The sequence below is a fragment of the Andrena cerasifolii genome, chromosome 1 (assembly GCF_050908995.1).
Source record: "Andrena cerasifolii isolate SP2316 chromosome 1, iyAndCera1_principal, whole genome shotgun sequence".
Classification (NCBI taxonomy): Eukaryota; Metazoa; Arthropoda; class Insecta; order Hymenoptera; family Andrenidae; genus Andrena; species Andrena cerasifolii.
The window spans coordinates 21,349,403-21,375,616 of record NC_135118.1 but is presented as its reverse complement, the minus strand read 5'-3'; the positions used below and the strand labels follow the sequence as shown (position 1 = coordinate 21,375,616).

General features: G+C 37.0%; 5 protein-coding genes and 1 long non-coding RNA gene across 11 annotated transcripts in view; 5 read left to right on the top strand and 1 right to left on the bottom strand.

The window, feature by feature from the left end:
• The window catches only part of LOC143369733 (adenosine receptor A1), a 197,526-nt gene extending 196,582 nt beyond the window's left edge, over positions 1–944 (top strand). The window contains exon 7 of the mRNA XM_076814076.1: positions 154–944. Within this exon, the coding sequence (XP_076670191.1) occupies positions 154–210 (57 nt within the window). The 3' untranslated portion in view covers positions 211–944. The remainder of the gene's footprint in view (positions 1–153) is intronic.
• A 435-nt stretch (positions 945–1,379) lies between these two features.
• On the top strand, positions 1,380–2,621 carry LOC143378610 (uncharacterized). Its single transcript, XM_076830451.1, has 2 exons — positions 1,380–1,584; positions 1,946–2,621. Exon 2 carries the CDS (start codon positions 1,948–1,950, stop codon positions 2,398–2,400), a length of 453 nt encoding a protein of 150 aa, XP_076686566.1. The 5' UTR covers positions 1,380–1,584; positions 1,946–1,947; the 3' UTR covers positions 2,401–2,621.
• Positions 2,622–3,477: 856 nt separating this feature from the next.
• LOC143369747 (nitric oxide synthase-interacting protein homolog) lies at positions 3,478–4,772 on the top strand. The gene is made up of 5 exons (XM_076814089.1): positions 3,478–3,733; positions 3,801–3,912; positions 3,974–4,374; positions 4,450–4,558; positions 4,625–4,772. The coding sequence occupies exons 1-5, from the start codon at positions 3,558–3,560 to the stop codon at positions 4,694–4,696; spliced, it is 870 nt and encodes a 289-aa protein (XP_076670204.1). The 5' UTR covers positions 3,478–3,557; the 3' UTR covers positions 4,697–4,772.
• Positions 4,773–6,061: 1,289 nt separating this feature from the next.
• On the top strand, positions 6,062–14,814 carry LOC143369720 (uncharacterized). Of its 4 annotated transcripts, none has more exons than XM_076814025.1 (9): positions 6,062–6,213; positions 10,272–10,608; positions 10,957–11,138; positions 12,892–13,002; positions 13,077–13,173; positions 14,036–14,083; positions 14,152–14,359; positions 14,431–14,593; positions 14,662–14,814. In XM_076814025.1, the coding sequence occupies exons 2-9, from the start codon at positions 10,274–10,276 to the stop codon at positions 14,679–14,681; spliced, it is 1,164 nt and encodes a 387-aa protein (XP_076670140.1). In that variant the 5' UTR covers positions 6,062–6,213; positions 10,272–10,273; the 3' UTR covers positions 14,682–14,814. The 4 variants fall into 4 exon arrangements, with proteins under 4 accessions (XP_076670140.1, XP_076670151.1, XP_076670132.1 ...); XM_076814036.1 differs by lacking the exon at positions 6,062–6,213 and adding an exon at positions 9,411–10,164 and having other exon boundaries at positions 10,254–10,608; XM_076814017.1 differs by lacking the exon at positions 6,062–6,213 and adding an exon at positions 9,413–10,164.
• On the bottom strand, positions 14,798–16,638 carry LOC143369755 (uncharacterized). Its single transcript, XR_013085478.1, has 3 exons — positions 16,451–16,638; positions 15,232–15,558; positions 14,798–15,059 (listed from the first exon to the last, which is right to left on the bottom strand). It is a non-coding gene; the product is annotated as an uncharacterized LOC143369755 (long non-coding RNA).
• Positions 16,639–16,702: 64 nt separating this feature from the next.
• Positions 16,703–26,214, top strand: part of Cyc (basic helix-loop-helix ARNT-like protein cyc) — a 71,985-nt gene continuing 62,473 nt past the window's right edge. Inside the window, exon 1 of one of the 3 annotated variants that reach the window (XM_076813901.1) lies at positions 16,703–16,847. The gene's annotated coding sequence lies outside the window, so the exon portion shown is untranslated. Of the gene's footprint in view, positions 16,848–16,872; positions 16,940–26,214 lie in introns of those variants that run through there. The other 2 variants (XM_076813865.1, XM_076813874.1) reach the window with 2 other exon arrangements.

Below are 26,214 nucleotides of genomic sequence, written 5' to 3'. Positions count from 1 at the left end.
TAATTGGATAGAATACGAGTCTACCATAATTTCAGTAGAAATGCTTGCGGTTATCGTCGATTGGCGAATCGAGAAAGTTTCCATAAAGATTCACTGAAATGTACCGTTGATACGATTCGAACCTAATAAAACAATTCGCCTGATCAATTTCAGCTGGCTTTGCCGAGGACCGGGGCCGATGGCGGCCTGGGTACATTTATGACTTTTTAAACGAGATTGTCAAGAGCTACTACACTTGAAACTCTGAGGACCATAAACTCACAATAAAGTTTCTCGTCCCCTTCGAGCGAATCTTGATCGAAGTGTTCGGAATACGAGAGGAGAACGCGCACAGAATCTTGTGACCCGCTTCGTTCACGATACTCGTGTAAACCTCCTTTAATATTACTACTTTGTAAACTAAGGAGAACAAAAAAAAAAATGGTCAAAAATTCAAATCGATGTTGTGTCCGATTAAGTGTCCATTCCTACCGAATATTTAACCGTCGGCTAAGAGACGTGGTTTAGCTCGATCGAGTTGTAGTTGTAGCGAGAATCAGTGTAATCGTTATTAGCTTAGACGAGTAGATACGTGTTACGAACTTCTTAGCACGATATTGTTCAAATCAATGCGAGACTCTTTAGTTATAGTACATTTATATATGACATAAATATGTTTATTTTTTACTCAATGTATTTCGTATTGATGTATTTTTCGTAAGCGTCGTTGTCAACGGCGTCACCTCGGACGTTATTAAAAAATGAGAAAATAAAAAAAGAAACGGCGCTTCATTTTATGAATGTATTTTATCGTGGGTTATGTAAATGTAGATTTTATAATGTTGTAATAAAAGATTTCTTTCTATATCCATTTATTATTGCAGTATAAATTGCACATGATAACATTTTTCGTATTTTACACGTGTAAGATTTCTTTCAGTGGTTTAGACGTAGATAGACGTAGTCATATGGAGGCATAGAGTTAATAAGATTAGGGGCGGTATTCTCAGTCGCTACTTATTCTTAAGCGAATGCTTAAGCACGCGGCATCCTCTGCTAACCTATTAGCTATTAAAGAATGCCGAATGCTTAAGTATCTGCTTAAGAATAAGTAGCGACTGAGAATACCGCCCTAGTAAGCTGTTATAATATTTTTCTTAAGCAAAATTTTTTAAACTTTTCTATAAAATATTCTACCTCTTATTAGCATTGATTTACGCATTAAAGCTTTAGTGATGCGTCATTAACAAGGTGAGTAACTTAAATATCAACGCATTAATAAAACTCAAATCAACGCCTGCTAGAAATTTAAGTTTCCCGCCTTAGATATATTTTTAAACGAGGTATGTAGTTTGATAGATGGCGCAAATATCAAAATGCTATATGTTGCCCATGTTGGGGCTGCATCAGAGGTTGGACTCTGACTGGCTTGCACATATGCAGTTTTGAGTGTTGTGTATCTTCAACTGAATTTTGTAGAAGGGTGTAGTGAATGTAGCAGCCTAATTATGTAACATTGTTGGAAAGAGGGAAACGAACAAGCATAGTTGTTTTAATTTAACTGATGTATTACTACTGTATACATTGAATAATATCAGAGCAGAGGTTAGTATTGTGTTCACACAGAAATGCATATTGTGTGCATGTAAGTACAAAACTACTAGATTAACTATTCTCCTTGCCATATCAGAAGGAACCCGTTTCACGCGTGTAGAATGAGCTCATTGGCTCCGAGGGAGCGTTGGTTGGGGTATAGCCAATACTAGCACAGAACAGGTCTATGCGCAGGATCCTTCTTATGTGACAGAGTATATAGCTTCTATCTAGTTTGCTATGAAATTATTTGCCACTTTCTATATGTGTAAAAATATTAACACATTCTATGATCTTCTCTTCGGTTTATTGCATGGATACAGCGTAGATGAAAACAGATTGATGGTATTACATTTTTACACTATCTTTGCAGGTATGGATCCAGAGTTCCTTTCTAGACTAATTCCACAAAACAAAGACCAAGTACGACCAGCGTGTAAAAAATGTGGATACGCTGGACACCTTACGTACCAGTGTCGTAACTTTATCAAAGTCGACCCAAATAAAGAAATTGTCCTAGATGTTAGTAGTACAAGTTCCGACAGCGACGAGAACTATGTCACTCCTCTGACAGAGTTACGTGAAAAGGAATTAAAGAAGAAGCTTAAGGAGGCTAAAAAGAAGCACAAAGAGAAGAAAAGCAAGAAGAAATCAAGCAAGCGGGAAAGATCAGAAACGAGCGACAGCGAATCCGAAGCAGATGTTTCCAGCGAAGAGGAAAAGAAACATAAACATAAGAAGAAGAAGAAGAGATCTAAACACAAGAAGCATAAGAAGCACAAAAAGGATGATAAGTCTGATAGCAATTACGATGACAAGAGAAGATAGTTTCCTTCCACTTATAACTGCCGACAAACTAGGTTTAATATCACTGAAATTGTATATACTGACTTCAATGTAATGTATATAAAACTTCATTTATGCATATTCAGAAAATGAGTTTCATATATGTACAAAAATTAAAAAAAAAAAAACATACTTTATAAGTCATGATTCACTACTGTTCATAATGTGTACTTTGTTATGAAATAAAGATAGTTTGTAAGAAATTTGAAATTTGTTCAAATTATTCAGTTTACTGAATCTAAATACAGTAAGGGAAAGATTGTGATAGTTGATCAGCGGGGATACACAATCACATCAGTTTTTTAATTAATATATTGGCAATTTGTGCCTTTTGTCTCGTCTACGAGGTTAGTAGGGGATGCCGTATGCTTAAGACGATCTTAAGAATAAGCAACAGCTGAGAATAACGCCCCAAGTCTCCCTAACCTTTTGATCAAGTCTCCCCTGCACTGGGGGATACTTGTGCATAACGTCACTGCCAGAAAATGTTGAAATTCAGTCATTAAAATTATAGTTTCAGCTCTCAAATTTGTACAAGTATATTGAGAATACTCTAAGAATCACAACTTACATAATTAAATACAAACAAAGCAAACCATTATTATTATTTTAATAAAAAAGCAAAACTATGATCAACTGTCTCACCTTTCCCCTAGACATTTTCAAGGCACCGTAATTCGGACAAAAACATGTATTTTTATTTCAATTAAAAACATATGAAAAATTAACATTTTTAACCCGAAAAACGGCTTAATAAAGAGGAAAGTACAAAAAAAAAATATAAATTTTCACGAAGCAAAATTAAAGTAAGAGAAGTCAGTAATGAATTCAATCATGAGCAAGTCAGCGTTGAAACACGGTAATATTATATTTAATATTAAAGAATTTTGAACACATCAATAATATAACTTACCTAATGTAGATAAGCAAAACTGTACGTGACTGCGTTTCAATTCAAAGTGAAACTCAAAATTGGAAGGCAGAAGAGTGCAAAACTTGCAAACACCACTCTCGTTTGAACTAATTCGAAAACACTTATGGCGCTAGTGAACGTTATCAGTGCACAGGCGCAATGGCAGTGGAACTGCCAAAATACGCGCAGGTTAGAATGTGGAATGCTCTGATACAGTAAACAGAACATGACGCGACACGCGAGGAATTGTACGGCAGGTGCTGTTTACACGTATCACGAAAAGAAGAAAGACGCAGCATCCTCGGGTTATGGAACCAATACACAAAGAGTGGGGAAGGATTCTGTTAAAGATTTCGACTGTTGCTGCCTTACATTACAACCTTGCAGAAATCCTGTCATAACGTTTGTATATCGCGTGGCATTTATCCCTCATTTCTCTTGCCCGAGGTCTTTAGTTTCACGTTTTCAGGAAGGATGGTTATTTATTCGATAAAGAGGCAATCTTGGAGTATTTTTTAACCAAGAAGAAAGAGTACGCCAGAAAGTTGAAGGAGTATGAAAAGCAAAAGCAACAAGAGCAGGTAAACACAGAGAGCTGTTCAAATACTTTTACATGTATCATTTACGATTGGGTACTTTCAGGAACAATCTAACGAGAAAACTGCTAACGAAGAATTACAGAAGCTGCAAAAATTTTTGAAAGGCGAGAAGAATATTGTCTCGAGGAGTCAGACCACGACTGATGAATCGTCTTCTTCGGTCTCTAATATGAGCTACGGCAAGGATAAAGTGTTGCCGAGTTTTTGGATCCCCTCTAAGACACCGGAGGCCAAGGAGATAATATTGCGAAAGCCGGATAAAACTATCTATTGTCCTATCAGCGGAAAGCCGTTGAAAATAAAGGATCTTATTCCTGTAAAATTCACTGAAGTAAAGGACCCAGATGACAAGAAATCTCTTATTGTGAAGCAAGCACGATATATGTGTCCCATTACACACGATATCTTAAGCAATAGCGTTCCGTGTGCAGTTATAAGGACAACGTATGAATAATTACTTATTAATATTTCTTAGTGTCGCGAATTCATTGCAAATAAACACTGCTTTATCTTTTTCAGCGGCGATATTGTTACAATGGAATGTGTAGAAAAGATTATAAAAAAAGATTGGATCAACCCTTTAGATAGCACAACATTAACCGAAGCAGATATTATACATCTTCAAAGGGTAATTATTAAAAATACAACTGAAACAGGAGAAATTGGTAGCAATAACATTGATACTTTTTTTTAGGGAGGAACCGGATATGCAGCTGTTAACGATTCTTTAGAAGGTAAACACGAGAGGCCAGTATTACAAGCATAATGTATAAGTTTGAATGCAGAATAATGTAACAAATCTTTCTTGTAAAAAAAAGTAATACAATGTATGTTTTAATGTATTTGTACTTCATTGAATGAAAAGTGTGCCTCGTAAAGCAAAATTTGGCAAAGTATCAAATCAATATCAATTGTTCCTAAACAAATTAAAAGATAACTTACGCAGTTACTTTCAACATTGAAGCTGATATGAGTGCTTCGTCTCCTACATGTATGCATTGTGTTTGGCCATTTTTATGAATTTTACTATATCCAATTTCCATCACTCTCAGTGTTACATACAATGGAGGACGTAAAAAAGTTTGCAACTTTTAAAATCGCATAACTTTTTTAGAATTGGTCCAAACGATATTAGTCGACATTAGAGTTTTTTTTTGAGAAGCTAGAAGGATTAGTTTGCTAAGTAACGTGTTTCGTCGTTTTGAAAAAAATGTAATTGGTCGGAATAGCAAAACAAAATAATAAAGGTCGTTTTATAACATCGCGAAATTCCCAAAATCAGCAATTTTCGACCTTATTCTTTAAGCGTTTATAGCTCGGAGCAGCGTTAACCGATTTTGATGAAATTTTAGGCATGTATATAACTTACTTCATTACAGGCTCACAAAAAAAAGTTTAAAAACCGACCTTTACTATTTTTTTTTTTGCTATTCGGACCAAGTGCATTTTTTTTCAAAACGACAAAACCTCACTTAGCAAACTAATTCTTCTAGCATCTAAAAAAAACTCATGTCGTTTGGAGCAATTCTAAAAAAGTTATGCGATTTTAAAAGTTGTAAACTTTCTTTCGATATTTTACGTTAAATATATATTTAGGTACTTACACGTAACAATTGAATATGAATAATATCCTCTACAATTTTTTAAAAAGCGGCTGTCAACTGTCAGAACATTCAAAGTGAACAATGTACTTCATGTATCGTTTATGTAAATTTTAAACCAAAAATTATTCCACAATAATTCAAATGCACTAACGAATATTTAAACTACGAATATGTTAACGGAATATAATTATATTTAAGGAATTAATAAATAAGTATGTTATTTATCGACGAAAACACACCCGAGTTAAAAACTGATCGTCAACTAACCATTGCACAGAAGTTAAACAGCAATTATTCGGTTTTACGATTCAGCAGCCAATCGGAATGACGAATCCTACCGTTATTTCGCGCGCTTTTCAAGTAGAAGGAAAAGACCAACCCCATGATTCCTTCCGCGCGGAATATCGATTCGTGATCCAATCCAGACTGGCTGCGCCGTGTTGCCAAAAGTGATTGGTCAGGATTGTACTGGATTGTACCGCTAGTCGCGTGCGTTGCGTTAGTTGCGTAGTGTAGGTCTCGAGCTATCTTGATTCTCGAACTGTCGAACACTCCGAGCGGAACCGTTGTAGTAAAGAGGTGCAATGCAGAACAAAGAATTGAAAGTGACACGTACCACGTGTTGTACCTGGAAGTTTACGAAGAATTCCAACATCTTTTAAACACCAAGAAGAGATACGTAATTATGAACAATTATAATTTCAAATTATCTCCGTCGCGGAAATCGGTATATAAAACATGCTGCAGACGACCGAGTTTTGTCGCGCGAGCATTTCTGCCGTGTAAGATTAATAAACGAATAAAACGCAGTAGATAACGTTTAAAATGTTATATTTCCCCGATAAAGTATAACGATGCGTCGTTGTCGTCAACGCGATAGGTACATTCATGAATGCGTCTCGGCATTGCAGTCGCTGAAAGCCTGTCTTGTTCAGGCCACGAAGCAGTCCTCGGAAAGATTTAGCTCATCACACCCCCAAGCGTCGATTTTGCAATGCCTAAGTTAACGACCGCAAAATTACCTTTGGGAACTCGCTCGTCTGTCTCGGGCCTAAGGTTGTCCCGTAATTTCTATCCTATCTTGTTGAAAATTGTACCAATGGATTGGTGAAGTTTCCCCGACGGATATAACCCGAAACACAACATACCTACATCGCACTAGTTTTAATAGTAATCAGTTTGAATATAATTATTATATTATCCTGAATAAGGATCAGGGCAAGACGTACGAATTACGCCATTATTGTTAAAACTAGTCCCATTTGCCGTATTTTCGCTCATTATTGGTACTATTTCCAAAAAGGATGGAACGAAAATCATAGAAATTGAAATTTTCATGATTGGAAGATACTAAATACATCTCGTGACCCGATATCGCCCGTTTAGCGCTTTGGACGAGAAATCTCGCGACCCAGTACCGGCCGTCCGATCATGTAAACGAAATATTTGCGTCGTTCGAGACCTGTTTTTTTATAATGTACATATTTCTATACGTACTTCAGTCGGGTATCGCATGTTGTAAGCCGTATGTTGGTAAATACTGAAGTTGGATTTAAGGAAAATGGCATAGGTGACAAACGTTCTGACGGGCAAAATTTGAGAAGGCTTGTAAACAAATGTTTAAAAGTGTTAGACATCGGACTCTTGTTACATGAAAGCTTACATAATCGTTGACAAGAGTTGATGCCCGATGTTAAGTTTTAAAATAAAAGCGACAGTATTATAGACGGCAAAACAGTTGATAGAGTTAGCGAGAAAGGCAATAGTATTTTTTCATAGTTTTTTTGTTGTCATTAGTATAATTGGGCATATTCAAAGAACAAGTCTTACACCCCGTATCGCCAGTGCGTCAACATCGTGCAAACACAAGAAATCTTCTCCAAGCCAGTGGCTCCCTGATTTCGCATCGGGTTCGTCTACGAAAACTCGCCCTCCTGCGGCTCTTTGATTTCGCATCAGGTTCGTCCGTACCCAACACCTCCCTGATCTCGCATCAGGTTCGTCTGTAAATCTACCACCCTCCGAACAGCTCCCTGGTTTTGCACCAGGTTCGTCTGTGAATAACCCAACCTCCTAGCTGTTCCTCGACTACGCATCGAATTCGTCTGCGAATTTCATCCGTGTTATAAAAAAAAAGAGAGAGAGGGGGGAGATGGGCCTGGCTCCCCCCCCCCCCCCCGACAAAAATCCTTTGTGTTTACTGTGGCACTCTTTGGTAAGAAAATCCGAGTAAAAAGAAAGTAATTATGTTACGAGTTTGAATAGTGACCACTGATCATCGACACGCCTCCGAGCGCCCCCTGATCAGAATTTCTAATTTTCACACACTTTGATTTCTCAGAATTCGCGGGTCACACGTGCCACTTGTTACCGGCGTGTTATAAAACATTATGTAACTACCAACTTCATTCATTCCACAAATGAAAAATTTGCGCGCAAACCATTTGCACGTGCAAAACCGCAGTCATGCGCTAGCGGCGCCCTCTTTGTGTCGTCTTCCCCATTGGCTACTTATAAAATAAATTAGTTTATTTGCTGAAATTATGTAATGAAAACAATAATGGAATTGTTTCATTCAGATGTTTACCTAACTTTATGAATATGGTTAATTATGTCAGTTGGCGTCAAATTTAAACGCAGTTTATTCATATCAGAGTTGAATACACCGTGTACTATAATATATCGTGCAGTTTAAAAATATTTCTTATATTTAATTATCACATTCACCCTTTAAATATATGATTTGGCCACGGATCTTGCGTTAAAACCTTTCCGGAAACCCTGTATAAATTGCAAATGATTAATGTTTCATTAAATATTAAGTAGTAGTAGTAGTAATCTTTATTTCGGCATTGCTGCGAAGAAAGGGACTCAGTTTTACATATTTAATAACTAGACAGTCACGCTTCTTCAGACTATCTCTCTCAAACTTCCCTCACACACATTGCACTCATCTTTGGTCTCGTCTACCCCCACTTACTGTAACGGCTTCCTTCTACTCCCCTCTACCTTTTCCTCAAATCTAGCTGCCTTATTCCCTGATCTCACCTTGAATTTATTTCTCAGTGTTTCCTTCCTTAATACTATGTAATTCGGTGTCCATCTGTCCAATCTTACGCATCATTTTGCATATCTTACTGGCACATTTTCCAGCCCCTTCCATTCTGTCCATCCCCATATTACGATAACTCATCACGCTCTCTATTATACCTACATATAGGGGTGAGTAGGGTTAAACGGAACGGGTGGATAAAACGGAACATCAATGTTTCTCTTAGATAAGACCTGTAAATGAGTTGATATCAAGTGACATGGGACCAAACGGTCCTCACAGCATTTTGTGATAGACCATAGGTAGACCTGTGCACAGGTTACTTGTGGATTAACAGTTTTGTAACAATTTCCGGTATCGAAGTTTCGATATTGTGATGTAAGTAGTTTCGACCACTTTTCTTCACTTGGATTTAAAAAAATTATAACGGCAAGAACACCGTTGGATTCTATAGTCCTTACGCAACATTTTGACGTTTTACCCAGTTCTTTACCTCTCGCTGAAGTGTAAATATTAAATGTTTACTAAATTACCGCATGTTGGGCAAAGCGGAACACTTTTGCGTGGGGTAAAACGGAACACCTATTATGTATGGGGAAGAATGAATACGCCTCTTAGTACGTGTTTATTTTTTCTTTTAATTATAAAATAATTTTGTTCAACTTCGATCCTCTGTTTGTTTGTATATATGTTTGTTTGTTTGGTTCAAATCTGGAAACTCAATTTTAACCCACTTCCATCAATCCAATCGTCTTGAAACTTTGCAGGCGTGCGTAGTTATGATGACAATACAAAATTATGAAAAACAACCTGGGGGGGGGGAATGACCCAATCATCAATAAATATAACCCATGTATAATAGTAACATTTATGTATTACTTCCAACAATAAACTATTTTTTTTTTAATTAGGCTTAGCATATATAACAGCGTCTGAGCCACGCCACTACGTACGCCAGCTACCTGAAGTGCAAAATCCAGTCATCCATTTGGCGACCCATATTATTTTTTCCCCGACATATTAACTACAAACGAAGACAATAAGCAATAGATTTTACAAATTTTAGAAGAATACCGATAATGCTACCCCGATACAAAAAAATCTATTTCGATACAAGACAAATACTAACAAATATGCATTATTTTAATTTTAGTATACCCATAAGTTCATTCTTTAGAGTTTAGAGGTCGCTTCAGTTGGTTGCAGTCAGCTGCAATTGGCTGCACTTGGTTCAGTGATCGGCGGACTTACGTTACCATTGATAGAGAGGGAAATACCTACAGGAGCGGTGATTATGTTTGTGCGTAACTGACGCAGGCGCAGTCATGACACATAACCACCGCTCTTGTAAGTGTTTCCCCTTCCATCAGTGGTAGCTTAAGCCCGCCGATCCCTGACTTACTTGCAGTTGGTTGCTTTCGGGTTATATAGTGATGGTTTAGATGGTTAGGTTAGTGGGCGCGTGTGCGTGGTGTTTCCTTCTTAAAGTTTATAAATAATACTCATACGTTTAATTCTTATGCTTTTATTTACTGGTTACTCTGTTCATTGCTGGTCATTTTTCTGCGTGATAGCAAGGTAATTTCTTTTACACCAATTCGGTACAAAGTACAAACTTATTCAAATTTTGCGTTTGGCTAACCAAGTAGGAAACTCTTTGATACCAGATACGTAATATAATCTAGGAATGAAACGGCATACATCGCGGAATTCGCATCGTGATGAAAAACCTAAGTCCTCGCGTAATGAAGTTAGTGACGCGGTTCTACGTGCAAGAACGGAAGAGGAGAGGCAACGGCGTAGACGCGAATGGATGATCGAACAAGAAAAAATGGACAGGCATAATAGACTGAAAAGAAAAATGGCAATGAAGTATGAGATACGACGCGCTCGTAATATGGGCTTAGCACTTCCTGAAGGAAGATGCAGCAGACCTCGTAGGATTAGAAGCGAATCTCCACCTAGTCAACATAGAAGAAGTTCTGAGCATTATACACCTAAAGTTACTGTGCTTTCTAAAAAGTAAGTATAAACTGTCTTTAATTATTAGCTGTTGAAGTAGATGCAGTGTTCCATTCTGGAGGATTTCATAGACAAAGCAAAATTTTAACACTTCAACGTCAGGTCGTGGAATTTTCTGTCTTATCTTTTGACGGATACATTTAAATTAAATATTTTTTTGGCTATATCCAGAAAAGTTCACTGTTGAAGTGTTAACTTGTATTTGTATAAAATATCGAATTTAGTTGATATAATTTTTCACTACAGTGCTAAAAATATGCTTCAAGAAGTAATGAAAATGTTAAATTATAAGTTTCAAGTACAAATCTATTAAATCATATATACAAATAATATTATTCTGCACTTTAGATTTGAAACATCAAGTGGTACAAGGCCCGTATTTAAAGGACCTGAAGGCACAAAAATTAGTTCAACAGAACTTCGCAAAATCAAAGTAGATATTCATAGAAACATTCCTGAAAGAGTGGCTACCGATGGACTTAAGCGGGATATACCCAACAAGGAAGATGTGGTACTCAAAAGAAGAGCGGGTAACGTGTGGTTTTTTTCCCGTAATTTCTTAAGAATTTTACCACAAAGGAAAATAACCCCAATGAGGAAGATGATTCTGGGGATTTCAAGAAATCATGATCAACAAATTGAAGTTTGAGAACATTGTATGCTTTCTAATGTAAAAATGCTTTCTCTGTGAGATATTACTTTCCACTTTTTAGAATCCATTCAGTTTTTGTTTAAATGTATTATTGAAGTTTAGATAAATATTTCCTCGTTTTATTTTACCAAGTGCTACATTTGAAGAATGGCATCCTTCTCACCAATTTCTACAGTCATGAAGATTCCGGACTTATAATATTCAAGAATTTTCTCAACTTTATTCATCAAATTAATAACGAGTTTTTGATTCGTCCAGGATATAGCAAATTTGGAATACAACGTTGGATCACTGTATTGATCGCATAATGTGCAATGTGTAAGCACAATTTTTTTTTTAGTTTCACTGTTTTAAGACTGCTATGCTTAACATATTTATTGCTTGTTGCTTCATGTACTGTATTTTTTTTCTTACGAGCATGTACAAAGAATTATGCTTCAGCTATATTAACTGCTATAATGAATATAATATATTTTACTATAAATTAATTTTTTCCCCAAGAACGTAGTTCAAACACGTTTTGTACATTCTCCTTGTATTCTGGTTTTGGGAATGAGTGCATGTTCAAATAAGTGTTTTTTTTTTAAAATGCTTTATTTACTAAAAGTAGACCAACTGGGAGATTTTCGCGTCTTGGAAGGTGTTTTAAATCTTGACATTCAACAACTGAAGAGACATGGTGAAACATTAAACATTAGGCTCCAACACTGGAAGAAACGAAATCAGATATTAAATCTTAGAATTTTTCCAAATTTATGCATAGTGTGGAATTTCTTATTCTTATTCATCTTTTATTTGATTGCATTAAATAAATAACTACAATTGGGAAATAGGTACTTTCTAAATTTTAAAGCATGAGTATTCATAGATTTAAATTACTTGGTTTAAAAAGTATGCGTTCCAAAGCAAAGTATATAGAGTGAATATCACGGAAGCTTGAATTTGCGATTCAACAAAGTGGAAGATTACTTAATCGTCCTGGAAAATATGAACCATCTCGGAAGACTTTATTGTGGAATCATGAATCTTCTACACACTAATTAAACTACTTTATTTGAATTATTTTGAAAGGCGTATCGATATGTTTATATTTTTCTAATCAATTCGTAATAGACAATGAGTAACATTTCAAGAATTTAGCTACATTCTTTTGAAAAATTATTTAATGCGATTTGTAGACGCTATGTGAAAAAGAAAAGAAAATATTACATTATAAATTAAAAATTATCAGTTGCTAGAGAATAATTAGAGCTAGAATTTTATTAAAATAATGTCATCAAAATAATTAAATTTTTTAAAAATAAACTTCACTTCATAATACATCTGGCATTCAAAAAAATTGTTAGCCATTTTTAATGTTGTAAAGTACGCTTTATTTATGGAAATGAAAAATAAATTTATAGGTACATACTTTTAGTATATAAAATCATATAAATTAACAACAATTTATTCAACTAATTTGAAATCGACAATACGAAATGACTTGGCTCACAATTGTTCAGAGCTAGCTAGTTTATCGGAGTAGTGCTGTTAATATCTTCAAGATCTGTCACAGCTGCTAGTATTGCTTAATTGCTTTTCCGATTTCTACTTACGATTATTTTTCTATTAATAAATTTACTTAACTGTAGGAGAGGGATCCAAGCCGATATTTGATAGAGAAGAAATAAAGACAGCAATAAATGAAACAGAAGAAGTTGAGGAACATCGCACTGTCTTAACTGTGAATTTGGAAAATTCAGGTATGTTTATTATTTTAAATTGCTAAGATTTATTACCACTTCTGTTTCGCAAATATGGACATTTTAATTTTTAGAAAACAAGTCGAAAAGGTTGAAATGGCGATCGGCGTCCTTGAGTCCTACAAGAACCGGAAGTCACAGTCCTAAGCGTACGTCGTCCCGTCATGCCAGGTTCGTGCCTGGATTTTACACAATATTGCAATAGAAACATAAGTGTAAACCATGTACAAAAAACTTGCTACTTTAAATGTGTTAAGGGGGGATTGCGCCTTGTTGGGTCGAAAAGTAGGTAATTCTTTATGAAATTTTTGTACCAAAAGGGTTCGACAAATTAATTTGAGGATTGGCAGGCAGTTTTATTGTATCTTAAACTATTGTTCCGAATTTTATGTGCCAGTGAAAAAAAACATTGCAGATACAAACAGAGCGTTGAAAAATAATTGGGTGGTCCTGGCGTTGACGAAAAGTACTGTAAAGTTTATCTGAAACACAAAAAAGAAAAGAGATTCTTAATCTATATGAATGTGGCTATCGGTGGTAGTAGATTTATTACCGTATCTTTTACCGTTCCTTTTTTATTTTAACAAGTTTTCCCGATTTTGAGGCAAAACCTTTCTCAGACTCAAATCAGGGCGCCTTCATCTTCTTCAAAAGACTGCCATTTTAACATTTTTTTTATTTTTCTTAATGCATCTACTACCAGCCATAGCCGCATTAAGAATCTCTTTCCCTCTTTGTGTTTCGGATAACCCTTGGAGTACTTTTCGTCAACGCCAGGGCCACCCGATAATTTTTCAACGCTCTCTCTGTATCTGCTATGTTTTTTTTCCACTGTCACATAAAAATTCAGAACAGTAGTTCAAGATACAATAAAACAGCCTGCCAAACCTCAAATTAATTTGTCGAACCGTTTTTGTACCAAAAATTAACAAAGAATTACCTATTTTTCGGCCCAACAAGGCGCAATCCCCCCTTATAATCTGAAATTGTTTAGGAAATTGAATTTTTTGCTAATTTGTTTACCCTTTTTCAGATATGACGATTCTAAGCATGAACATAAAGGAAGTTACAGAAGTGATAGGTAAAAGCTATTATTACACTTCTCCTGTATCCGCGTTCATTACATTTCTTCCAATTGTATTTCACCAGACTATTACATTATTTACATAGAGAGAAAGATCACAGTAGAGAGCGGAAAGATGGTGAGAGATCTTACGGACACCATCGAGAACGGCTCAGAGATCATTCTCGAGACAGGAAGAAAACAGATAGATCCAGAGAAAGAGATGGGCCTAGAGAACAGAGGGTTCCCCCAGAGCGTTATATTGAACCAATTCCTGTAACGGTTTATTATGCAGTAGGTACTTTATTGACATAAAAATGCGATAATTCAGCCATGATATAAAACTCATTCATTTCTTTGCTCAGAATTTTCAACCGAGACCATTAATGGTTGGACCGTGGGTCCCAATCCGAGGACCTCTGAGAGGAAATATACATCCTCCTATGATGAGACTTTTCAGAGCATTTCCACCACGATCAATGGGAATACCTCCAGATGTGTATGGATTCCGTCCACCTCTAAATCCTAGTAAGTGTGAATTATAAATGTACAATAAACACATCTAATGAAACATTAATCATTTGCAATTTGCATAGGGTTTCCGGAAAGGTTTTAACGCACGATCCGTGACCACCATATTTAAAGGGTGAATGTGATAATTAAATATAAGAAATATTTTTAAACTGCACGATATATTATAGTACACTGTGTATTCAACTCTGATATGAATAAACTACGTTTAAATTTGACGACAACTGACATTTGTTACGCAGCCCTGCCGATCGGGTTGCTTATCTCCCTTTCACGAAGCCCGGACATTCAGGTGTATTTTATTTCTACGCATCCTTCCGTTCATCCTAAGCTGAAATTCTAAGCGCATCTTGCATTTCTTGCGACAGTCCAGCTGTGGAGAGAATAAAGGATTCATTCGTTGACCAGGCACCATACCGAGTCACATTTATTCTTCCGATCCCTTATTCCTACGATACGCGCCCTACGAGAGTTAGTATCTAATTAGAATTCCTCATGTATTTCCGAGCCGTCCAGCAGAACACGAGCGAATTATCGAGTCGGTGTTATTTATTATATTCCAGGTAATTTCCCCGTGATACATATTTAAACATTTTCATAAAGCTAGGTAAACATCTGAAATCTTGCAACCTTACCTGAAACTTATTTCATTAATATCTCATCACGCCTGCAATATTTCCTAAATTTAAAGACATTTTCCTTATGTAAACTGCATGTAAACTTTCGACCAGACCAAATTCAATAAAATTGGTCCACGCATGACAGAGATAACGTAATATGTTGTCCTGTATCATACGAAAATGGTAAGATTTTCTTCTTGTTTTTCTCCAGCCAATTTTTTGTCGACATAATACGTATACGTGTTACACGCACACCTTCAGCCAAAAGGAACTAACACATGTTTCGTTCGTCGATTCTCGGGATCATTCGGCAGGGATCGCCGTCCGTCATTGTACATATACCTATATTATTGAATTATAACCTTTCAAGTGTCAATCAATCATAACCTGGCAAATATCAAATAAGGTAAGTTGTTAAAATATGAAATGTCACGAGTTTTTACACCACATAGGACACTGAATTATTGTCTCAGTTAACAAGGTAAGTCGTGAAAATGTTTTAATAGACTTTTTATGTAGATCTTATAGAAATGAAGGGGATGCACAGACTTGGAAGGTTCGACAGAGAAGCATATTCTTTTGCACAAATTTCAGGAAATTTGTATCATGCATGCACAAAAATAATATATTGTAACAAATTGCATTTATTACAAACATATTTATTTTTATACCAGCAAACTATTTTTAATTTTGAGTTTTTATGTGAAGCTTACAGAAATGAAGGGGTCGCACAGGCTTGGATAGATATGAAGGGAACGCACAGGCTTGGTTAAAAATGAAAGGGACACCAATAAATTGTGCGTTAAAAATATTGGATCTCTTTATTCATTTTCACTAAATTACCATTAGCATTTAAATTAACTCCAACAAGACTTTCTACCATACACTCTCACCTCCTTCGGACACATTATGTATAGTAGTCTACACTTACTATAGCAAAAAAGGTCACTCTATTTCTATTTATTTATATTTACAAATAATTGAAGCAGAAGATGATGCAGTACGATCTATGCCAGACTATGTACACACAAATTTGCAGGTATGGTTTGGAATACGCATTCAATTATCTTGACATATGGGTACGTATGATAATTTATAAATAATTAGTAAATGTGTCCTATTTCAGTTAACGATGCACACAAAGAGAATTATTTCAACAGCTGAAAGATCAGTTAACGATTAAACGTGTTAAACTGATTAAAACACCCGAGTTAAAAACTGATCGTCAACTAACCTTGCACAGAAGTTAAACAGTAATTATTCCGTTTTACGATTCAACAGCCAATCGGAGCAACGAACTCAATCGTTCTTTCGCGCGCCTTTCAAATAGAAGAAAAAGACCAATCCCATGATTCCTTCTGCGCGGAATATCGATTCGCGATCCAATCCAGACTGGGGCTTCCGTCAGAAGGTGTCGCCATCTTAAGGAACACGGATTTTTAAAGCGTTCCGAAATTCTGGCGCTCTACCGGCCAGGCGGCAATCTGCGAAGTTGCGTTAGTGTTCGCTGTTCGCGTAGTGCTTGCGCGCGTTCCAACATTCGATTTTTCCGTAACAATCATTCCCTTTCCGCGAATACGGTGTGCCCAAAAGTGAAGAATTCGTGATGATCATTCGCCAGTAAATTAAAGGTGAGTGTCCTTCGGCGTAAGTGTGCATTTTACCGGAATGGCTCTATTGTCACATGTGCAATGCCACGACGCGGTAACTCTCTATACTCTCGGTAAGTCAATTTCGATATCCTTCGCGAGCGGGACAATCGACGCCAAACACGATCACCGTGTGCATTAATGGATTACTCTCGAGTATCTCACCGCGCAAACGAAAATGCATCTGTGGAATTGTAACGAAATCTCTCACGTGACTTCGATACATAGTTCAGTAGCTTTACCATTGGCTTTGGGTGTAAGCCTCCAGCAATTCCGCGAGCGAAGTCGTCTGCGATAGATCCGTATATGTGGGCCATGCAAATGCATCGATTAGCGAGCTATCAGAAGCGACATAATGCGATTGTCAAAACTTAACCCAAATGTCGACGCGTCCCGCCATCGGTCGAATTATATCTCGTTAGGCTTGACACGAGTGCCGGGGGCAAATAGAACGGTGTCCTCGCGTAAAACAAGCAAACACCATGCGTTAAATCCACCGATGCGTTTTCAAGTGGTAACCTTCGTTCGCGGGTTTAACGCGATGCGACCCCACTACCGGACACCTCGACATCTCATTTTTCACGAGCATGCATTTTCTGCTAGTACTCGCCAGCCTTGCTGTATCTCGAGCACACGAAACGGTCGTGTACGTAAAAGTTATTTCGCATTCGTGATACGGTTCTGGAAGCGTTAAAAAGGTTAGTCGAGAGATTTTTACGTTTGGGGTCAAACGAAGGTACGCGAGTGCATGGATCGCGTATAGCCCCCCCCCCCCCCGTTACGTCAAATAAATCGATTTTCAATTATCGATGATTCTGATTACCGCTTGTCACCGCGTTCTCTGTAATTCGAATGCCAATCGATGCAGCTAATTTAAACAGGACGACGGTCGTGCATCGATATGGCGTCTCGAATTTGGTAAATTGTAGAGAAAATATTTTACATTTAAGCAAAGTGATACCTGTGTATTTCTTTTTTCAACTGAAATATATTATTGGGAAAAGAACTTTGTTTAATAACTGTCCGTCGAGGAGTACGTACTCCTTTATTACGGCGAGTCTTCAGTAAGCAGTTCGCAGCATAAACACTTCTTTGTGCACGGTGGCAGCAGCAGAGGCGAAATTTATTACCGTGATCTACTTTGTTGATAACCGTGATGTAATTTACAGGCATTATCATTCACGCCATTGTTGACCTACTACTGTATCGTTATACATAGTTACCGTAATACAGGGCAAAGAATGATACAATCGAATGATAGAAATTGTGCATAAAGTACGCGTATACAAACACACGCGTGTACACTTCCGTGAATTCGAATTGCATGAATCCTATTAAAAGCGTGACAGTAGATAAGAAAAAGAGTTTGTAGTAATTTATAACTGACATATCAGCACACAGTAATACCAGAAATGGCGAAGATAACCTTCTCGGCAGATATAATATACCTATACATTTTTTTCACGCATGTATGACGCCACAGCATTAGACGTATGCATACGTACACACACACGTATGCAGGAGCCGAACGCGAAACCTTGTTATATCACTAAGAAGACACATCTGCACGCTATCTACACACCATCGCGGAACGCATAGGCTACACTGGCGCGCCCTGGCGTGTGTTCGTTCGTGCATGCACGTACATTTATCCGGATCCGTACTTTGCGCTTATGTGTATGTGCATACACGTACTGTGCATGGCGCGTGGCTATACGTAATAGAAGGTTAAGCTAGGTTGACCGACCATGATGCAGAGTGCATGTGTAACGAATAGTTCGCGGCGATCGTACGAGGAACACGTACGCGAGGAGTAAAAACACGATACGTGCGTGTGTTTCCATGCACGTATATAGATGATAAGCGGCGACACGACGTTATATCATCGTCCGCACGGGCCGCATGGCGCATATGCCGCACGATCTCTGCAGTTCTTTCACCCATTCGATTCGGTCGCGCTGCACGCGCCGATATCAACATGGTTGGTATAAGGGGTGGCATAGAAACGGGCGGACTGACTTTAACAGTGCATTATACTTACCTCGAGCACGAAAAATGGGGATGCAAGTAAGGGACCGAAAGCGCATCCTTTCGATATTATAAACGCAAGTCGTTTTTATTGGTTAACGTCCAAGTGGATTTTTAGCTTCACTGGGGGGATTTATATTAGTTGAGATTGTTTGCGTCAAATTGGTATACCAGTTTTTGTAGAGTATTCTTCGGTGGTTCATATAAGTTTATTAGTTAGGAGTATATTAACTTTATTAAATTTAAGATCTTATATTATTATAATCTCTCATTGTTTATGTTCATCGGGTTTATTTTATTTAGTTGCAATGTTTTTTATAGCAAAACTAATAGTCGATTCATATTAGGATTAATCGGATCGTTATTACTTTTTGAGAAAGATAGGCTTAGGCTAATTTAAAAGCTTATCCCGAGGAATACGAATTAAATTACGGGGAAAAATGGACACTGCGTCCAACGCGTGGTCAAACTATCCGTCATTCAAGGATTAAAAGAATTGGGTAAATGGTTTCCATCCTCAGAAATGTAGTTTTCATGTAGACACTTCATGCACCCTTAAGTTTATTCAAAAAATAAAAAAATGAAATTAGTTACTTAGGTAGTATGTGTAGCTCATAGGGCGGTATTCACAGTCGTCGCTTAAGACTGAGATCGTCTTAAGCATGCGGCATCCTCTACTAATCTAATAGACTACTTAGTAAAGGATGCCGAATGCTTAAGATGATCTTAAGAATAAGTAGCGACTGTGAATACCGTCCACAATTCCTCTAATGCCACTAGCCCACAGCGTTTACGAAAATGGTGGTCGCTACCGTGATTAATAAAAATTTACAACAGGGTCTCATGGAAATTTTGCCTAATCTGTGGAAAGTATCGAGAATCGATGAATTTCCATTCTTATTCCCCTGTACTGTCAATATGGTACCTATTTACAAATTTGTACCTATATCTGTAAATCTTTGTTGGAATTAAAATGTACTTGTAAGTTGAAAAGAAGCCATTTTTGGATCAATATATTATACGATCTTGTTCGTTCTTAAGTGAAAAGAAAACACATTCTTAAAATTTAGCTACCTATATTCGAGTAACCTTGTACAAATCTGCTTGGTTGATAATCCTTGTATGCAAATTGTGAACCGATTTGTTGGCCTCTACACTAACGGCGCGGGTGACAAGCAAGCACGCTATTGCAACCGAAGTAGGTGGACGCAGCCGAGATATAGGTACATGAATCGGATACTGATTTGCTGATTTTTTTCTCGGTTGCGGGTCATAGAGGCTACGCGACAATGCTGGCAGTATTCTCACCGTAGTACAATGATAAGATATACAATTGTATTAGACATTCTATTCACAGTTGTGCAGATTTTACTTTGAATAGCGAATAGAACTTGAAGGTTTATTCCTGTTAGAAATAACTGACGCGTTGGTAACAAGTATATATTTATTTTCATTCGTTTTATATTTGGGCATATTTTACCTCGAATATGGGGTCGAACTTAAAGGTTTATTATTATACAAAGGAACTATGAAATATATTTTTATTTTCCTACGAATCAGATTTAAATTATGTAGGAACTTAAAGATTTATTATTATCCAAAGGAACTTTGAAATATATTTTTATTTTCCTACGAATCAGATTTAAATTATGTAGGAAAATAAAAATATATTTCAAAGTTCCTTTGGATAATAATAAATCTTTAAGTTCGACCCCATATTCGAGGTAAAATATGCCCAAATATGATACGAATGAAAATAAATATATACTTGTTACCAACGCGTCAGTTATTTCTAACAGGAATTCATATAAATTGATTTTTTTTTGTGAAGGCGTTTTTGCTTGCTCGTCGTGGTACTCCAGGCCTTTCTTTGAAAGTAAAAGCATTCGTCGTTAGCAAGTAATAGGACTATGATTCGCAAAGTCAATATCCGTTAAGCTTGTTCGGAAGATTATAGAACGCGATGAATTGAGCTTCCAACATGATTTATTTTCCCAGAATTTTTACGCCAATGTTTATTAACACTAATAGTTCATTACGTAGATGATTAACGTAATACCTATTCCACCGCGATTACAATACATTGAGCCGTTACATAATTTAAATCGAAAAAGTGACGACTCATACTTAAACGACTTCTTTCCTACTGATGCAATGTTTCTTTTGCAACTTCGATCGCAATAAGATTCTTTACATTAAACGACGGCGCCTGTGGGAGAGAAAGTAGGAACTGGCAGTAGTTCACTACCGTCCCTAGTACGCCTTTGTTGTGCAGACGTACTGAACTACTGACCCCACTTGGCAAGAACCTCGTAGACACACCCGTGCACCGAAACGTAATCATAAATTTACCTGTTACGCTTGTCATACAGCTTAACTACTTTTACCTTGCATTGTACGTCGCTCATTCAATATCATTTAAATGAAGTAAAAATGTCCCTCTGTTATATTCTGTCGTATTTCAAGTCCCTTAAATTCGCGACCGATTTTTTTACCCATTTACATGTTTACTTTTCTATAAATAATTTATACCCATTTAAATCAGTGTATTTCAAACCTAGCAGTTACATAAGTTGCTGTTCTGCATGTTATTTAATTTATTTTCTTCTTGTTATCGTTAGTTTCTGCTTAAGAATGATTCTTCCTTATTTCATTTGATTATTATTTCAGCTTCACAAAGCAGAATTTAAATTCGCACTTTCCTGCTATGATTTCCCCGCTCAAACATCCGGCAGCATCGGAGTTTACAACAATTATCCCACAAACTTATGCATCGTTACTTCTTTCCATCTGAAATTCTTCTTCAACATAAATATCCATTACTTTTGATTTAATCCACACACACTTGTATACTTCTGTCCTTCGCGCAAGGCCTATTCAAAATCTTCGAATTTCGTTTCACATGATTTTCAAAGAGACCTATTCAAAATGGTCACAAGCTATCCAGAAGCGGGTGATGTATAAATGTATACATATCTGTATCGACGTTTCGGATCTGTCTTCTTATTCCGTCAAGCCTTTTATTCGATCACGGCGGATTAATGGATCGCGGAAAGATTCGAGCGATCAGAGATCGTTTTTCTGAGTATGCGTGCAGTGATTCCGGTAAGGTGTTTCGCAAAATGTCCGCAACTGGTACAAGTCCTCGGTGGTTAGGTAAAAATTGCGAGAAACAGTTTCCTTCTGGTGGAAACTACAACTACTAACTAATTATTATTATTATTAATATATATATAATAATAATAATAATAATTGCGAGAAACAGTTTCCTTCTGGCGGAAACTACAACTACAATCGCTCGTTAATAAATATATATATATATATTTCGATTATATATATATAATAATAATAATAATAATAATATATATATGTGTGTGTGTGTATGTATTGATGTATATGCAGAGTATACCTACACCCGGTCACCAGTGCTCCATACACACACTTTAAACATTACGTAATACGTCTTGCGTGTTTTGCGGTGCGCATTACCTCATATCAAAGCAATTCTCGGGTATGGCGCGGTCATTTTCCCACCGTGGCTACCCTCCCTATCGCCGCCGATATGCGTGAACTTGTTTCCGGTTTAGAAAAAAAAATTCTTCGCTGAAAAATAATCACTTCCTTCTTGGGAAATACAGGATACAAGGAGTACATTGCGAGTCATTCTAAACGCTCGAGTAATCCTATTTGCAATTTTAATCTGAACTTAATGTCTGCGCCAAGTAGATAGACGTTGCCACCAAATACAGTGAAAAAATGTCTTCTATGTAAAGTTAATTGGACGGAGTATGTAATTAAGATTGCCACGGGCCGGTTTGTCTAAAAAAATTGAGAATGTTATGGCGTTTTTGGATTTCTGGTGTATAAGGGGAGATTGCGTGGCGTTTCTTCTTTTTTTTTCTAGGTGGATGCCCCGTGGATCATAAAATACGAAGAGCTTGATTGTTTCGAAATTGCAAATTTTGTGAATTTAAATGCGCAGCTTCGTTTGCAATCAATTTGTTGGCGAGTGAAAGGCTGTAGCGAGCAAATAGTGGCTGAAAAGTGGAGACAAGGTTCTTCTTCAGTCCTTTTCAACTGATTTCTTAATAGGTCAGACGGATAAGTAGAATCGCCTTGTGCGCGATCAGACACGGGTTAATAGCCCTCGCTGTGGACATGTCTGATGACTTCAAATTCTATTACAAATGTGCCACGACTATATAGACCGAAGTCTGCGATTTTTAGTCTGCATCGACAAGATACCCCCAGAGTAGAGTTAATTCACAGTGGCTCTCGATTCATGAACCATCACCGTATCGTCAATAAAAAATGCCGCTTCGTCATTTGAAATTCTTTTTGCTCAATATGATCCCACGATTGGGAAGAGATTTTCAAACCCAAAAGTGTCTCTGAATATTCAGCAGGCCTTTTTGTGACCGGTTCTACCCAGTTACAGTCTCCCATTGAACTCGCTTCGACAATTGAGTGCGTACGAAGACAAGGGACCCTGCAATTTTCGTTGCATCAGATTCGAGAGAGGCGCGAACACGTCCTTGGCGATGCAAAGCTGCAAGAGAGCACGAGCCCACGATTTATACATACGTGTGATCGCATACCGAGTAGATGATGCCACTTCCGATCAGCAGGCCTCACTTTCGATAATACGGTTTCTTCGCTGGTCGCCGCTACTCACGGAACGATCTATAGATCCCGACCAGCTCGCGGTATTTACGTAACGCAATATCGGTCGAGCATAAATCGGAGGGGAAAAAAGTGAATCATCGATTACACTTGCTAGGCTGCAACATGGGCGATGGCTTCCCCGTTAAACCTTGAATAAGTAATCTGCCCCTGAGGTGATACGACAGGCAGAAAATTGGTTGATACACGCGTGGATTTCCTGAGAATTTAAATGACACGTCGATTTTTCGTCTGCCTTTCCGATCAACGACTGATAGCAGAGAGGCACCGTAAAATGTAGTTGAAACTCCAGTAGTTCCATTTATATTTTTTATTGGGTTATTTGTTCAGTTAAACTTGATTCCGTATCATTGTTCGTTGGTCGATGTAACAGGCGAAAATGGTTCGAAAATGTCGTTGTAATTTTTAAGGGAATAGTATCTCAGTCAGAAATGTACGTGCAGTTGCATTCGTCGATACACTTTGTTGTTTGAGTGGTACCTTAATGTGTGTTGAAAGAGGTTTACATTAGTTCGCTGATATATAATTTTCAAACATTTGATTCTGTAAATAAGCTTAGCGCCACAAGGGGCCGTGTACAAGTTTCAGCTGTTTAAATTTTCAAGTAGTTGAAACCTGTAACGTGTATATTACAGTCAATGATCTCTTTCTACATCTACCGCTGTTTTCTTTCTTCTCAATTTTGAACGATATTGATCCTGTTTATGAGCTCCTATTCCATCATAGTTTGTTTTCACGCTTCTTGCCGGGAATATAATCTATTCCTTCGTAACATGGTTTTATAGACTCATCGTTGTCTCGTCCGTTACTAATCCACGATTAAGTTACGACTCTACATAGATGTTATATCACACTGTTCGAATCAATTAGAGGATGATGTTTCTAGATTCAGGATTAAAAAAGCTGAGTGAAATATAAGCAAAATATGAATAAATAATATGGAATTAAGGTTTTCGTATTAAATATTGTTCCCAAAGTATGATACTACCTTGTACAGAATGTACTAGTCACACTTATTTCTATTTTAAGGTCAAAACGCTCGAGAAATTGGTGGTTTTTATGAATTTTTTACAAGAAGAAGTTATAACATGTCCTAAAAGATGTTTTTGGTTATAATTAATACACTCGTTAGGGTACAAAAAAATTTTGTTTCGTGTTTTCGATCTTGATGTATTTTCTAGGTGGTGCTTATTGTTAGTGCAGCGCTGCCAAAAAGAGATGCCTAAACGACAACCACGATTTCAGATCTAAGGAACCAGACATTGCAAATGCATCAAGATCGACAACATGAAACTAAATTTTTTTTGTACCCTAACGAGTGTATTAATAAAAGCCAAAAACATTTTTTAGGATCTGTTATAACCTGTTCTTGTAAAAAATTCATAAAAATCACCTATTTTTCGAGAGTTTTGTCTCCTTAACTAAAGTATTTTGTGTATACATTACCACGATTGAAATAATAATAAAAATAATAAATTTCGTGCTGAGCGATGCCATTCGTGTGAACGATCCTCTAATTCTTCAAATCAGTGTGTAAATATCCATATCTGCGAACAAAAAATGTCAACGTTCTTGATCTTTACCTGCATGGAAGTAACAGAATCTTTACCGTTCTTCGTATGATTGTGCAATTGCAGACCAAACCACTTCGTGCATATTAAACATTATCCATTTGGAATTATTAACACTTGCTGGCACTTGTTAACGATAATGTACGCAAGGTTCTTTTAAACTTCTCTATTGAAATGGAAATCTCGTTGTTCACAGATACGAGAGAAACCTCTCGACCTCTCTTTCTTCAGCGTGTTCTATTTTAAATGACACTTAACGCACTCACATTTTCTCGCGTACACTAGGAAAATGTAGGTGACCCAGTTTCCTTGTACACAATTTCAGAGATGCTTCGCGAAACGTATAAACGGTTTATTCGGAAGCGCTGCAAGCCACTTTTCCCCTAGTGTCGTTAGTTTTACGATATCCGCGTAATGCGTATTCATTAAATGGGGTTGTAATTATTAAAATTTACTCCGATCTTCAGTTTTACGACTGCCAGTGCAAACCAGTATCTTCGATTCGATTAGCAAAAGGTTCCGTTCCTACCGCAATCATCAGTCGTTTGTTTATACGCGCTGCAACGTAAAAAAGAATGGTACATGAGAATTATGAAGGCGGTTACAACACGTATCGGTTGACGTTTGCATATACTCACGTCAAACTTTGGTTATCATCCAGGCTTCAATATAATGATGTTAATCCCTATTTACACTATTCCTACGCGTGGACCTTTTTACTCAAGTCTCACGGCATGTTCGAATTAGGCAGAGTTGGGCAAAATGTAATCGAATTACAAATTAGAAATTACAATTAAAGTGCTAGAAAAATTGTGGTCAACTACCTAAAATAACGATTACAGAAAATAATTTGTAATCAATTACACTTTAATCGTAATTTGTAATTTGTAATTAGATTACATTTTGCCCAACTCTGGAATTAGGTACTGGATGGTAAGAAGATTTATCGAATTTCTGTTAGTCACATTTTTTTTCTTATTCTGATGGGTGTTACACGTATAGGTATAGGTCATCATTATCAAATTTTAGATTTTTATGGAAGTGAAGTCTTGAATATCAAAATATTA

Bases quoted from the DNA above. Each gene is read 5' to 3' on its own strand.
- LOC143369747 (XM_076814089.1), top strand. From the start codon at position 3,558: ATGACGCGACACGCGAGGAATTGTACGGCAGGTGCTGTTTACACGTAT. The intron at 4,375-4,449 runs GTATGAATAATT...TATCTTTTTCAG, and splicing joins TGTGCAGTTATAAGGACAAC to CGGCGATATTGTTACAATGG. The intron at 4,559-4,624 runs GTAATTATTAAA...ACTTTTTTTTAG, and splicing joins ATATTATACATCTTCAAAGG to GGAGGAACCGGATATGCAGC.
- LOC143369720 (XM_076814025.1), top strand. From the start codon at position 10,274: ATGAAACGGCATACATCGCGGAATTCGCATCGTGATGAAAAACCTAAG. The intron at 11,139-12,891 runs GTAACGTGTGGT...ACTTAACTGTAG, and splicing joins GGTACTCAAAAGAAGAGCGG to GAGAGGGATCCAAGCCGATA. The intron at 13,003-13,076 runs GTATGTTTATTA...TTTAATTTTTAG, and splicing joins TGTGAATTTGGAAAATTCAG to AAAACAAGTCGAAAAGGTTG.
- LOC143378610 (XM_076830451.1), top strand. From the start codon at position 1,948: ATGGATCCAGAGTTCCTTTCTAGACTAATTCCACAAAACAAAGACCAA.